Genomic DNA, 14,825 nt, shown 5'->3' with positions numbered 1-14,825 from the left:
AAAAAAAATTTGGAAAAAAATATTATTTTAAGGTACTTTATGATATGTTGCCATACGGCAACAGCATACAATAGTGGATCTAACTTATACTAAGTTTACTTATAGTTTATATTTTTCCTCAGAAATGTTGTTTGTGTTGATTCAATTGGTGCTATTATAAGCTTTAACACAGTACTTATAATTGACACCTTATACATACTTTCCAACAGCTTTTATTTATTATTTATTTATATAAATATAAATATATTTAATCATATTTATTTTTTGCTGAATAATGATAAAATTTTTTAAATTTCATTATTTTTCATGAATATTATTTAAATTGCAAATGTATACAGTTAAAACAAAAATAATACTGTAAATCATGTATCATAAAACACATAAAACCAACCAAAAACATTGCAGTTAATGAATATTCAGCATTACGCAATCTTATGAGAGGAAGACTATGAACATGAGCCCCCCCCCCAACCCTCCCCCCTTAATCCTTGAAAGATCACCTTTTTTATGTATGAAACTTCACAAAGCAATTTTTTCATGTGCAGGAAGAGCAAGTTCTGCCCTTTTCCTCTTTACAGAATATGGCGGTGCTCACTGATGTAATGTTACCTGTATTCATAATTAATCAAAAGTAAAATTGCCATTTCAATTTGAGTATACCCATAATACAAATGCCATTAACATACGACTAATCAACATTATTTCACTAGTATTAGTGTTGTTATTGTTACAGCTTAACAAATTTGTATTCATATTTAATCAAAAGTAAAATTGCCATTTCAATTTGATTATATCCATAATACAAATGCCATTAACATACGACTAATCAACATTATTTCACTAGTATTAATGTTGTTATTGTTACAGCTTAACAGATTGCAGCTGACCTTGCTAGCTAGCTAAACTATTGTAATAATGTCATTCCACTATTGCACGGTGTTGCCGCTTGGCAACATACATTTGAATGATTTACCAAAAACTAATTTTATAAAAACTTTTTTGAGAGGTGAATATGTCATCATAACATCATAACAGTAATGTTTTCGATTTTTTTTGTGGAAGTGACACAGACTGGTCCTTGTTTGTTACTGAAGTTTTTGTTTGCTTTCTGCAACTACCGACAAGAGACGGCAGTCTTGTCAGAAATCTCACCACAGAAAAAAAATTGCATGTCGTGACTTAACCAAAGCACATCATTGGCTAAGGTCTTTTCTTTCCAACAAAAAAAACTGAGAATGTTCTCTTAAAGAGACAGTGGCAAGGAAATGAACAAAGAGTATGTTGCCATATGGCCACACCATGCGGTAGAGGGTTAAACTTGCACGTAGATCTTACTTGTTGTTATATTTCTTAATATCCATATAGGGTTATGTTTGACCTCTGAGTACTTTGATTGGATGTCCAGAACAAGCAATGTGATTTTGCATGAATTTATCCTGTATAAATATGACCCATCTTCCTTAATAAAGTTGAGAATGTTATAGTAGCACACTCACTCTGTATCTGCTTGATCATTCTCCCGGGAGTCTGCACTGCTGCTTCTGCTGCTCTACATCACAGAGGTTGACACAACAGTTCACAGTTGATGACTGCTAACATCAGTACTATCTGAAATTTAATCTAACAACTGTTGATTACTGTAAAGCCTCCAGGCAAAAGAAGACAACTTCTAGAACAAAGTATTAATTTACCCAGAACAACAAGGTAAGAACTTTATAACTTTACTCAGCAAGTATAAGACATACACGAAATTTGTCTTGGTGCAGATGGGAAAAAAAATACAGACAAAAACACTTTAACACAAATACAGAACAACTAAGGAACGGTCTATGTACAAAAATGTGCACATCTGGGTTCAAGTAAAATTAGGTGCAAGTAAAAACAAAGAAAGGGTCCCATCAGTATTTTCTTAATTAACCACAACCAAACTGTCAAATATCAGTAGGCTATAAGGTGTTTTGATGTTTGTGTTGTTCACCAGGTCATGGAGATTCATTATTCTGCTGTGATTCTGCTAGTCTTGGGCGTTGCTTTCACTGCTTATGGTCAACAACCACCACCACATATAAAGCCCCGTTATGAAAACTTCCTCAATCAGCATTTGGGTCCTCATGTGAATGAGCATATTTGTGACACAGAAATCAGAAAGAGACACATCACTGCCCCTGGAACTGCAAATGGCTGCAAAGAAGTTAACACCTTCATACAAGTGAATTTAAATGATCTTAAAGCAGTTTGTGATCCAGAAAAAGGAAAACCACAGGGCAATAATATGTTTATGAGCAACACTGTTTATCATGTGGTCACGTGTAAATTACGAAGTGGGGCGAGACACCCAAGATGTACATATAGAGGGAGGAAGTCCACTCGTTATGTTGTTCTGGGGTGTGATGGAGGATGGCCTGTACATTATGATGAAGGCATAATTAATGGATAGATGACCGGCTGAATAGAGCCTCACAGAAGCTTCATAATAGTTTGCTAATCATTTGTTCGCCACTTATTTTCTGTCTTTTTCTATCAAAAAAAAAAAATCTCTAATTATATTTGAGCAACATCAGTTTTTTTTTTTTTTTGAAGAACCACATAAAAGTCCACCTGAAGTTAAAAGAAAATGTATTCCTCTGTAATTGTGAGACTCTGTAGGACGGAGAATATCTTCACTGTCTCTCATCTCATGGTGCACCAGATAGTTTTTTCCTTAAGTAAGCATAATGTTAAAAATAAATTTACATTTTTTCCTATTTAACTTTAATGGTAATTCTTCAGAATCTCTCTAAGATCTTCACTTCTTAATGCACGTCTCTGTGTGTAATTGTGCCTATCATGTGGGAGATTGCTAGTCTAGCAAAATATTAAGCACTCTGTTAACACTTAAGCATTAAAAAAAAAAAAAAAAACTTTTTAATGGGAGTAGTGAATGTGCAAAAACAGATGAGGATAAGAAAGATGAAGATGCTTTTTCCACCTGTCTGTAATTCTCAATAAAACTTCTCTACTACCCATAAACTCGTCTGCTTGATTGTCATTCTGCATCTCAACAACACCAAATTGAAGATAAATATCCACAAACTTAAATTTAGAGAATAGAAAAGAAATTAAGATAAAACAGCTGGAACTAGACTGGGATCCAGATCAAAACCACGAGTTAAAGTTTTGAAGCCAAAACCAAAGCCATGTATATGTGGTCCACAAGATCAAGACTATTAGTCTCTGATTTGTTTTTCAACAAATCAGATTATTGATATATATATATTTTTTTTATCCATCTGATATCATTGATTTTTATTTGAATGTAGCTTATAATTAAATAATAATAACAACAAAATATACAGTAGCTGCAAGCAGCAATGACGGGCCCAGGCACTACGGTGTCATCACCACATGAAGGCTCAAGGAAAACAATGCACTGTGTGCACATGCAGAAAACAGGAAAATATAAAAGGACTATTTTAAAGTTTAACACTCTTATGGAAATATGATAATGTTTTGTAGTTATCATTTAAATCCGACTCATTTTTAAACTGTTTGTCATTAATTAACATCTCTACTGTAGAGAGGACACCAGGACTAAAAGCATGTTTATTACATATTTTGGGAGACACAACAAATGAATAGGGAAAGAAATTGTATTTCAGTATTCCTATGAAATATTAGATATTATTATGAAAATCTTGCCAATTATTACTCCCATTGTTACACTTATTTTTTCATTGCATGTTGCACCAAGAACACATTAATATGCAAATTAGATACAGTGTATAGATACATTGTATACAGTGGAAAAACCTGTTTATGGCCATTTTACACACGTTGCATAAAGCAAAATGGTATATCAAATCATTCTGTTATATCTTTCATAACATAGTTGAGAATCATCTTTATACAAAGTTTGGTGTAAAAAAATCCTGAAACCTAAACATTTATTGGTGATTTAAAAAAAAAAAATCAACTGTTTTTGCCTTTTCATGTCTATTCATGTCATTTTTATTTATTTATTTATTTTTTAAACTGAGTCCTGGTGACATAGCATAGCATAACATATGAATAAAATATCATTTTTCAAAATTGTTGTTTTCCAATTATTTTTCTTATACTCTACAATGTAATGACATGAAAAAATAAAAAATTCACAAAACTTTTTTTTCTGGGTCTCAAGAGGATACAGCTCAAGTTTGATCTAAATCACTAAATCATGTGCGCAGAAGAAATGATACACTTCCTACTTCACTTTTTCACCATAAATGTATTGCCTTTCCATGGTGAAACCATTCAAGATATCGAAAGTCTGTTTGCAATTTAGTACCTTCAATGTATTGGTGTGATAATTTTGTTTTGGTAGTATACGATAACGTTTTAGTGACAATAGCATGAATCCCCCAGGAGAAGTATTTGAAACTTTTCATGATTGACATTCCATGTGTGTTACAGAGAATCATGTGAATTAAATATTAAAACAGAGTATATTTTTCTCTCTTCCTGGCATGTTGGGATCTAGAAGTAAGCTGACATTGAACGATTTTCGGTATCTATGGGCCTATATTTTGATTCTTTTTAATGTCCACAAACTGAGATCAATAAATAATTGATACATCAATATTTATTTATTTATTTTTATGAAAAGAAGAGAAGTGAGAAGTGGCCCCCAAGTGGTCATTCAGTGTGTTTTTTTTAAATAATAAATAGAAAGAATAAAAAAGCAGATATAATAGAAATAAATTATAGAGAGTTAGGTTTAGAGGGTCAAGTTATTGTTATTTTCTATGATAAGTAAAAAGAAAACAAGTAGATAGAACAGAAAAAGAACAGAGAATGCTAATGTTAGAGAGTTAAGTTTTTTAATATATAAAAAGAAAACAATAGAAACAGAATAAAGAAAAAAGTAGATAGAAATAGAGTTAGAGGGTCAAGGTTTTTTTTTTTTTTTTAAATAAATACAATTTAGAGTAAAGTCTTATATATCTTATACTCAGAAAGTATAAGATATATAAGTCATTTGTCCAGAATTTGTGCAGGTGGAAACAAAGTACAGATGAATATACTTTAACACAAACACAGAAAAACAAAGGGACCGTTTATGTACAAAAATCCTGCACAGCTGGGCTAAAGATGTGCACTTAAAAACAAACTGCTTTAGTAAGTCCCGGGCTGTGTCCACACTTGTTACTTGTATGATTAGGATTCAGAATCAGCAGTCAGCACGGTATGGCATACAGGGATTTCTTTTAGTGGTTCCAAACGACACAATATGCAATTAGGTATGGATGTGGTTCTAAAATGAACAGAAAGAAGGAATAATTACTAACTGCAATCTTATCCCAAATAGTACAGTATTATGCACACACGCTTAAGACATTCAAACAATATTAGAATAATTTTATGATAATATACATTATATTAGCAAGGAAACATGAAATTCTCTTTATAAAGTAATCGACTGCAGCCACAGATTACTAATGATTACAGTATAAATAGTCACCGTGAATGATCGTTTAAAGGGGTCATATGATGCTGCTAAAAAGAACATTATTTTGTGTATTTGATTAGCTTAGCACTAAGATGAATCATCACATATCACAACATACACATTATTTTCCACATACTGTACATTATTGTTTCTCCTCTATGCCCCGCCTTCTGAAACGCGTCGATTTTTACAAAGCTCATCGGTCTGAAAAAGCAAGGTGTGCTCTGATTGGCCAGCTATCCAGTGCGTTGTGATTGGCCGAATACCTCAAGCGTGAGACGGAAATGTTACGCCCCTCACCATACTGTGATCATGCCGTGTCCGGCCGGAGCAACGACACAAAAACATGAAAACCCATTACAAACGAGGCATTCGTTGCATCCAGTGGGGACATAATTACTGATTATAATGACTTATACTGTCATTTTACGCGTTGCGTTGCATTGCGTAAACATAAAACCATGTCTGCATTTCTGATCAGAGAAATGACAAACAACAACTGCTATTCTACACTGCCCAAAACTCGCGTTTGAATCATCAGTGGCAAATCCTTTAAATGAAAACGTACTTACGTGAGTCAGAACTGCTGGCATTTTAGTCTAACGTTACTCTCCCAGGATCAGTAACGTTAAACAGTCCTCCATAAAATGTGCCGGCAATCCACAGCACGAAGTTGATGTATTAGCTTGTAACACTCCAAAGAGAAAGGAAAAAATGAAATCGCATCATATTACCCCTTTAACACTAGACAAATTTTGTACAAATGACGTCTTTCACTATCAGTCATGATTAGCTTAGCATTAAGATGAATCATCACATATCACGACATCGTTGCGCATGCGCGACTGAACGAATCACTCCCCGAGACGACTCGTTCTTCCCGAGTCACATTAAAGATTCGTTCAAAATGAACGAATCGTTCAAGAATGACCCAACACTACGAGGGCCTTTTGTACAGTGATTAATTCATCACACGCAGTAGTATGTTTAGGCACCACGCAACTCACGAACCCGAACCACGAAACTCCTTTTCACTGAAATGCTGAAGCCTTATCGAATCCTGCTATTGCATCTGCAATAGCCAATTGCGTTCGCGCACCCGAGCAGTGGCTGAGTGCCATTTACCTTAGAATCTTTCTCCTTCACTCAGCTATGCTGTCTTTAAGAAGCCTCTTATCGCTCACCATTGAAAGTCCGCTCTTCAGAGCATGGTGCCTGGATTGCTGTTCCCTGTAGTATTCTGGTGAGTATAACATCTTCACATTATATGGATAAGCTGTCTGCTCACTTCTTGAGTTCTGCCGCTGAGCTGCAGAGACAGAGGCCACGGCAGCTTGGGATAGAAAGTTTAGGTGTTTAATCGTGGATTTGAGAACACTGAACTGAGCACTGGTGAAGCTCGCACTCAGAATGGCCACGGTGAAACAGATCCTTGCACACATTCAGCCCGGGGACTATAGCGATGGACCTGAAAGATATCATATCCAGATAGCCCCTCATCACAGGCACTTTCTGAGGGGTGTTTTTGAGGGTGTCGCTTATCAGTTCAAAGTCCTACTATTCAGAATAGTGTGCCCCTTTCTCTTGGTGGCGCATAAACTGCCTGGAGCTAAAGGCTGCTCATACAGCTTTGCAAGTACTTTTGCCGTTTATAGGAGAACATCATGTTCTCATTCGGACAGACAATACAGCGGTGGTGGTGTACATCAATTTAGGTCTGCACGATATGACAATCGCATTCGATTAATCGTGCAGCCCTACATCAATTGCCAGGGAGGAGTGCGCTCAGATGCCACCGAAAACCACTGCATGCAGCATGATAGCAGAGGTGAGGGACCCGTCTATGAGGTGCTTTTATGCTTTAAAGTTACAGTGTTTGCAGAGTGGTGTAAGACCAGAGATGAGGACTCGCTTAAATGTTCATTATTCTGGCTTTCTCACAAGAAAGGCAACTCGACCTCCACGCTGAAAGTTGCAAGCTCTCTGTGTCAACAGTGCTTGTATGCAATTTGGTCTGAACAATTGTATGGTGAGGCTTACGCCTAGACTGTTTTCAACAGTGTTCAGAGCCCGGGTTATAACACTGTCAGCATTTAATTTCCCCGATCCAGCCTCTGAAAATGAGGTGTCTTAAAGTACACCTTATGCCCTGTTCATGCATATGCTTATGTGGACAGAACCAGTGAATTTTGCTTGTCTGTGCAGCTGTTTTTGTCTGCTTCGGAGGCGCTAAGAAAGGCCATCTGATCATCGGCAAGGAAAGTGATAAGGAGAACGATAACAGACGTGAACCGTGGTGACTGGATTACTGTCTACCGCTGACCAAGAGTGAGAGGATTCTGAGTTCTACAGGGCATCGTCATGTTAGGAAGCACCCACGCTGCTTGGATGAGTGGATTACAGTTGATCAGGGACGTGCACAGACATTTTGAGGGGCAGGGGCTCAAGTGGAAAAAAGGGCACTTCTCATATTTATTTTAATTTTTTTCTAATCAAAACGTTAAATATATTAGGGGTGTGCGATATTGACAAAAATATATATCTCTAACAATAATTTGATGATATTTTGCTGAGTGTGTTATTGTGCTGATGTCTTCAGGACTACCGTGGACAACTGACTCCTAAAGTTTTTGATATTCTGCATATTCTGTGTGGTGATCAGTTCACAGCAGTGATAGAAATTAATCTTTTCCAATAAGTTTAAATTGATTGAACTTTTATGGGCATTTTTACCTTTTATAAAGCCATTTCTAAAGTGTGCATCATCCATTTTGAGGGGCAGGGGCTCAAGTGGAAAAAAGGGCACTTCTCATATTTATTTTAATTTTTTTCTAATCAAAACGTTAAATATATTAGGGGTGTGCGATATTGACAAAAATATATATCTCTAACAATAATTTGATGATATTTTGCTGAGTGTGTTATTGTGCTGATGTCTTAAGGATATTCTGCATATTCTGTGTGGTGATCAGTTCACAGCAGTGATAGAAATTAATCTTTTCCAATAAGTTTAAATTGATTGAACTTTTATGGGCATTTTTACCTTTTATAAAGCCATTTCTAAAGTGTGCATCATCTTTTCAGTCAAATTCTTAAATTGAATCAGTCAATTAGAATAATAAGTCATTTGAGCTGTTACCAAGCAAATGAAATCAGTATTGACAAAATTAATCTTTGCAATGCAGAGAAAACACAGAAGCTGCATTAGAAGTGGAATTTAGATGCATTTACACACTGTTTAATGCAGGACATTGATGCATTTAACCTGCAGTTACAAATGCATTAATATTGTTTTGATATTTTAAACATAAGAATACTGATATTTGAAATTATGTATATATATATATATATTTAAATGAAGATACTTTAAATGTCACCCTGGACCACAAAACCAGTCTTAAGTGTCTTAATCTCGTCACGCTGGGACACGGCATCACAGTATGGTAAGGGGCGTAAGTTTCGCTAGATAAGATCCTTATTCCTCGGTTGGGATCGTGTGAAGTCCTTTGAAGCTGAATTGAAACTGCAATTTGGACCTTCAATCCGTTAGTCTCCATTGAAGTCCACTATATGGAGAAAAAACCCTGAAATGTTTTCTTCAAAAACCAATTTCTTTTTGACTGAAGAAAGAAAGACATGAACATCTTGGATGACATGATCCCGTAGGGTTGTGGGGCCCTAGGCAAGATAATGAAAATGGGCCCCGCTAGTGTAAAAACTGTCATAGCAACTTGATGAGCGAAGAGAAAGCACATAAAATGACAATTTCAATAATTTAGCGTAAATGTGTATTATGTGTAACACATCCAACATACATATGTAAAAATATTTAAACAGATAAAAAAATAAGAGTGCAACTGAGCTTGAAAAATTTAAGTAAATAGATATACATGAAACACAAATAAATAAAATAAAATGTAAATGAATAATAAACAAAACCTAAATAAAATAAACAGAGCATAAACAAAAGAAACATTCAAATATGCATTAATGATTAGAAATGCAGGCTGTTCTGTTTGTTTTTAAGGCCTCATTGATGATCACAAAAAAATGTATTGCATTAGACATTGGATGGTGGGGGACACTTGCAGGGAGGATGGGGGGATAGATAATTATTCAGGCCCAGTGCTAGAGGGTGCTAAACACCCCCAGTTGAAGCTGTAATAATAGTATATTGGCGAGACAGATTTGGCAAACACTCCATTGCATTTTTGTGTTTGCACTCTGTGGAGCGCCGACGGTTTCTATTGACAATGTATTTTTGCACCATTGAGCAAAGTAGCTAATCACAGACATATCTGTTGATTTCTTGAACACAGTGGCTGTAATTGTCAAAGATGTTTTCACAAAGATGTGTATTTATATGTTTCTGTTATAAATTCATACCAATTTGAGTTCATTCATTGTTTAAAATGTTTGACTAAAATGTATGAATGTGATATTCAGAAGGTAATAACTAGAGAATGTGTTCCATTGACATGTATAAAGTTAGGGCTTCTTCAAGGAAGATTTATTATTAAAGTGTAGCAGGTCACATGTTCAGGTTGAGTTGAGTGCGAGACCGTTGCATTATGGGTTGAGCTAACATGGATGCAGAGAAACGATATACAGTCTAAAAAAGAATTCCTTTATCTGCATGGTCTAAGAGGGCGCATTTGTGGCATTTTGTGTATAATGTTGTTTTATATCACTTTACATGAACGATGTGATTTGTTAATAGCGCTGTTATTGGATTTGGATTTGTTGCACATGTTCACTTGCATATCTGTGGACATTTGCATGAGAGACTTGAAAAGAGGCTCGTAGCAATTTTCTGCATAAAAGTTAAAAGAAGCAGGACAGGAAGAAACTCTTCACCTACAAACTAACCCAATCACACCTGATCTGAATACACACTCTCACTCCAAAATGTTCGTCCAGATCAAACCACATTTCTAAAGAAAACCGACCGCAGCAGGTTTCAGTTTGACTCAGATGATGAACATCAGTAAAACTGGCACTGTGAGATCAGACACAATTTTATTTTTGTACTTTTTTTTTTTTCAAACGCTAAAATCAAGAATTAAATAAATATACACAATTTTAAAATCACAACAGTTTATTTACATATGTGACCTTTTCGGGAATCCAAAAGTAATCAGATTAGATTACTTTCATTTTGTGGTTCTTGGATTACGTTACTGGATACTTTTTTAATGTAATATGTAACTGTGCAAATGCAATGAGTGAACTATAGGAGGGTCAAACTCTGTCGTAGGAGGATTCACACCAGCTTGAATGTTTTCAGCAGGTAGTTTTTTAGATCAGACGCTGAACAACTGAAGAAAATGTTTCACATGATTATTTTGTTCTGTTTGCACTGGTGGAGTCTGACTGGTAAGTTATAAAACATTTTTATGATTTAATTTAGAGCAATACAGTGGCTGCTACACAGTCAAAACAAAAGGTCATTGACACTTTTAAAATGTATGTGAATTTAGGTACAAATATGTACACGTTAGAAACTAATATATACCTTAATGTACTAATATGCAATTTTAGGGGTAAAGAAGGTACCCAGGTGAACCTTTTGAAAGGGTACCGCTCCCTTTTGTACCTTAGTTTCTGATGAATCGTGAATATTGTGAAATCCACTGACTATAAATTCTCTGTTCAGAATTTTTAATTGAAATTTCCAGGTCTGGAAATGTCATGAAATTAATTGACATTTAAACATCTCTGTTTTTGCTCTGCATTGAGGCTCAGAAAGTCAAAACCTTCCGTTAAGTTGCTTTCAAATATTAAGCCATCTACAATAGTCTACAAAGGTTATGAAAAAAATGAATTAGTCAAAATGAGCATGAACACTGAAAACATGGATGCAGAGAAACGATATACAGTCTAAAAAAGAATTCCTTTATCTGCATGGTCTAAGAGGGCGCATTTGTGGCATTTTGTGTATAATGTTGTTTTATATCACTTTACATGAACGATGTGATTTGTTAATAGCGCTGTTATTGGATTTGGATTTGTTGCACATGTTCACTTGCATATCTGTGGACATTTGCATGAGAGACTTGAAAAGAGGCTCGTAGCAATTTTCTGCATAAAAGTTAAAAGAAGCAGGACAGGAAGAAACTCTTCACCTACAAACTAACCCAATCACACCTGATCTGAATACACACTCTCACTCCAAAATGTTCGTCCAGATCAAACCACATTTCTAAAGAAAACCGACCGCAGCAGGTTTCAGTTTGACTCAGATGATGAACATCAGTAAAACTGGCACTGTGAGATCAGACACAATTTTATTTTTGTACTTTTTTTTTTTTCAAACGCTAAAATCAAGAATTAAATAAATATACACAATTTTAAAATCACAACAGTTTATTTACATATGTGACCTTTTCGGGAATCCAAAAGTAATCAGATTAGATTACTTTCATTTTGTGGTTCTTGGATTACGTTACTGGATACTTTTTTAATGTAATATGTAACTGTGCAAATGCAATGAGTGAACTATAGGAGGGTCAAACTCTGTCGTAGGAGGATTCACACCAGCTTGAATGTTTTCAGCAGGTAGTTTTTTAGATCAGACGCTGAACAACTGAAGAAAATGTTTCACATGATTATTTTGTTCTGTTTGCACTGGTGGAGTCTGACTGGTAAGTTATAAAACATTTTTATGATTTAATTTAGAGCAATACAGTGGCTGCTACACAGTCAAAACAAAAGGTCATTGACACTTTTAAAATGTATGTGAATTTAGGTACAAATATGTACACGTTAGAAACTAATATATACCTTAATGTACTAATATGCAATTTTAGGGGTAAAGAAGGTACCCAGGTGAACCTTTTGAAAGGGTACCGCTCCCTTTTGTACCTTAGTTTCTGATGAATCGTGAATATTGTGAAATCCACTGACTATAAATTCTCTGTTCAGAATTTTTAATTGAAATTTCCAGGTCTGGAAATGTCATGAAATTAATTGACATTTAAACATCTCTGTTTTTGCTCTGCATTGAGGCTCAGAAAGTCAAAACCTTCCGTTAAGTTGCTTTCAAATTTTAAGCCATCTACAATAGTCTACAAAGGTTATGAAAAAAATGAATTAGTCAAAATGAGCATGAACACTGAATCTGTCTGATTTAGTCTTCAGTTGAAATGTCTCATTTAAAAAAAAGAAAATAAAGAGTTTGAAAATATCCAACACAATAAGACTTGTACTTTTAATCAAACAAATAAAAGTACTTATTGTCAATAAATGATGCCATTATAAACACTGATTTTCCTCTACAGCAGATGACTTTAAAACAAATTAAAGGTTAAGGATGCATTTTATTCTTTACACATAAGAAATATTTACATGCAATCCAAATGCGGTGCTGCAATGTTTTCTCTGCTTGATTCTAATAGTCTCTCTGTATCGGTAGTGGTTTATAAAGACAATTGACATTTTAAACATTTATTTCAGTCAAAAAGGAAATTTAATATTAACATTATTGATGTTTAATTACAATTGCAAATCCATGGCGGCCAAAATGAACTGTAGATGAAAGTTTTAATCACATAATCAAAGGTTAGAATTATAACCCCTGATTTGTTAATCTGTCTTTAAAATTAAGTTATGTAACCAACCCTAAATATTTGTCTGTTCATATATCTCAACCTTCATTTAAAGTTTGCATTTCTGTTGCCGTTCTGGATGATCTCAAGTTCACGTGTAAACAATAAAATCTACAGCTGATTTCAGGCTTTGTAAACCATCAGATATATTAATCTGTGTTAAATCTGTTCTTCAGGTGTGTTTGGTGCTGAAACAAATGAAATAGAGTCAGTGCCAGTGATGGAGGGAGATTCTGCCACTTTATACATTGATGTTCCTGAAATACAGAAAATCAATAGAAAGTATGAATTGTTCTTCACATCTGATGGTACTGATGGGAGATTCAAAGACAGACTGAAGCTGGACAATCAAACTGGATCTCTGATCATCACAAACATCACAACTGAACATGCTGGAGTTTATCAACTAGAGATAACTGAAGCGAGAACAACATCAAAATCATTCAATGTTTCTGTCTATGGTGAGTAGAAAACATTTGTTATATCTTTCAACATTCTTGTTTTATTTTATTGGAACAATTTACATTTTAAAGTGATTTAAGATTTTGGTACAGATGTCAAACACACTCACAACTGTCATTGTGTAAAATACTCCACATAGGCAAGCTTGATGAACCCAAGTGCAGTTTATTGACATGAAAACAAATAAAAACGTAGAAGTGGAAAACTAAACTTAAAACATGACCTGACTCGAAAATATCCATAAACATAGACTTAAGCATAAACATGAGCATTGACATGAACTTGATCTAGATATGGACTCAAACAGTAGGTTACTTCAACAATACTTAGACGAGACAACAGAAACATGAGGGCTATAGAGAGAGAGACTAATGACTAACAAGGAACACCAGTGAACAATCAAACAATGAACCAATCAGAACATGACACATACACGGGGGAGCACATGGCAGGCCAACATGAGGTACAAGGATATACATGACAGGAAACATGAAGCAAATTACAGAGTAAAAGATGTACAAAAAAAATGTGAACCAAAACCCAAACCAACATGACACATTAGTACAGAGTATTACTTTACAATTAATTACTGTAGTCATCCATTGACTGTAAAATAAATGCATGCTGGATCATTTTCTTACAAATGACTGTGAACCAACAGCAGAATGATGCTAACATCACAGTCATTCACTGCTCTTGGTTCAATGTGAATTCACATTATAAAGTTGTCTTTAACTATGAAACTGTAAGAAATGTAATCGTTTACTACTGTAATTATTCTGAAGTCACCATAATGGTGATTAGTGTTGGATCTTGGGCCTTGTATGTTCATATTCAAATTTCTGATCTAGCCAAGTCAGAAGTGTGACACAGAGTGCAGACAGATACAAGAGAAGTCCTACTGTGAAATACTGTGAAAGTAATACAAAGGTTTAAACTAGCATAATGTCATCAGTTGCACAAGTGAATCACTGAAGCATATAAGTAACAGTGTTTACTGCACATTGTGTTTTTGCAGCAGCAATATCTATCACGGATATGAAAACTGTTAAAGGGATATAAGCATTTGTGCTTTAAATGGGGTTCATCATATTTAGCAGTATAAGTCTAATGAAGCATTCATTTATTTCCAAGAGCAATGTTTTCATTAGCTATGCTAAATGTGTGTGGTTGATTCAGATGCATGTCGGAGTCACACTTAAATAAACAATCAATAAAGTTAAACCAAGCGTCATGTTTATAGTCTGTTTATAAAGTGATTTACTAAGCATAAGCTAGAGTGTTATGCA

At 34.8% G+C, this 14,825-nt stretch overlaps 1 protein-coding gene across 1 annotated transcript; it reads left to right on the top strand.

Annotated features, from left to right (window-relative positions):
- The first annotated feature begins 1,489 nt into the window (after positions 1–1,489).
- On the top strand, positions 1,490–2,990 carry LOC107718471 (ribonuclease-like 3). Its single transcript, XM_016525561.1, has 2 exons — positions 1,490–1,704; positions 1,982–2,990. Exon 2 carries the CDS (start codon positions 1,985–1,987, stop codon positions 2,435–2,437), a length of 453 nt encoding a protein of 150 aa, XP_016381047.1. The 5' UTR covers positions 1,490–1,704; positions 1,982–1,984; the 3' UTR covers positions 2,438–2,990.
- Positions 2,991–14,825: the final 11,835 nt, after the last annotated feature.

This window comes from Sinocyclocheilus rhinocerous, unplaced genomic scaffold, assembly GCF_001515625.1.
Source record: "Sinocyclocheilus rhinocerous isolate Xijiao unplaced genomic scaffold, SAMN03320098_v1.1 scaffold92, whole genome shotgun sequence".
Lineage (NCBI taxonomy): Eukaryota > Metazoa > Chordata > Actinopteri > Cypriniformes > Cyprinidae > Sinocyclocheilus > Sinocyclocheilus rhinocerous.
The sequence above is the reverse complement of the archived record's forward strand: the minus strand, read 5'-3'. Positions and strand labels throughout refer to the sequence as shown.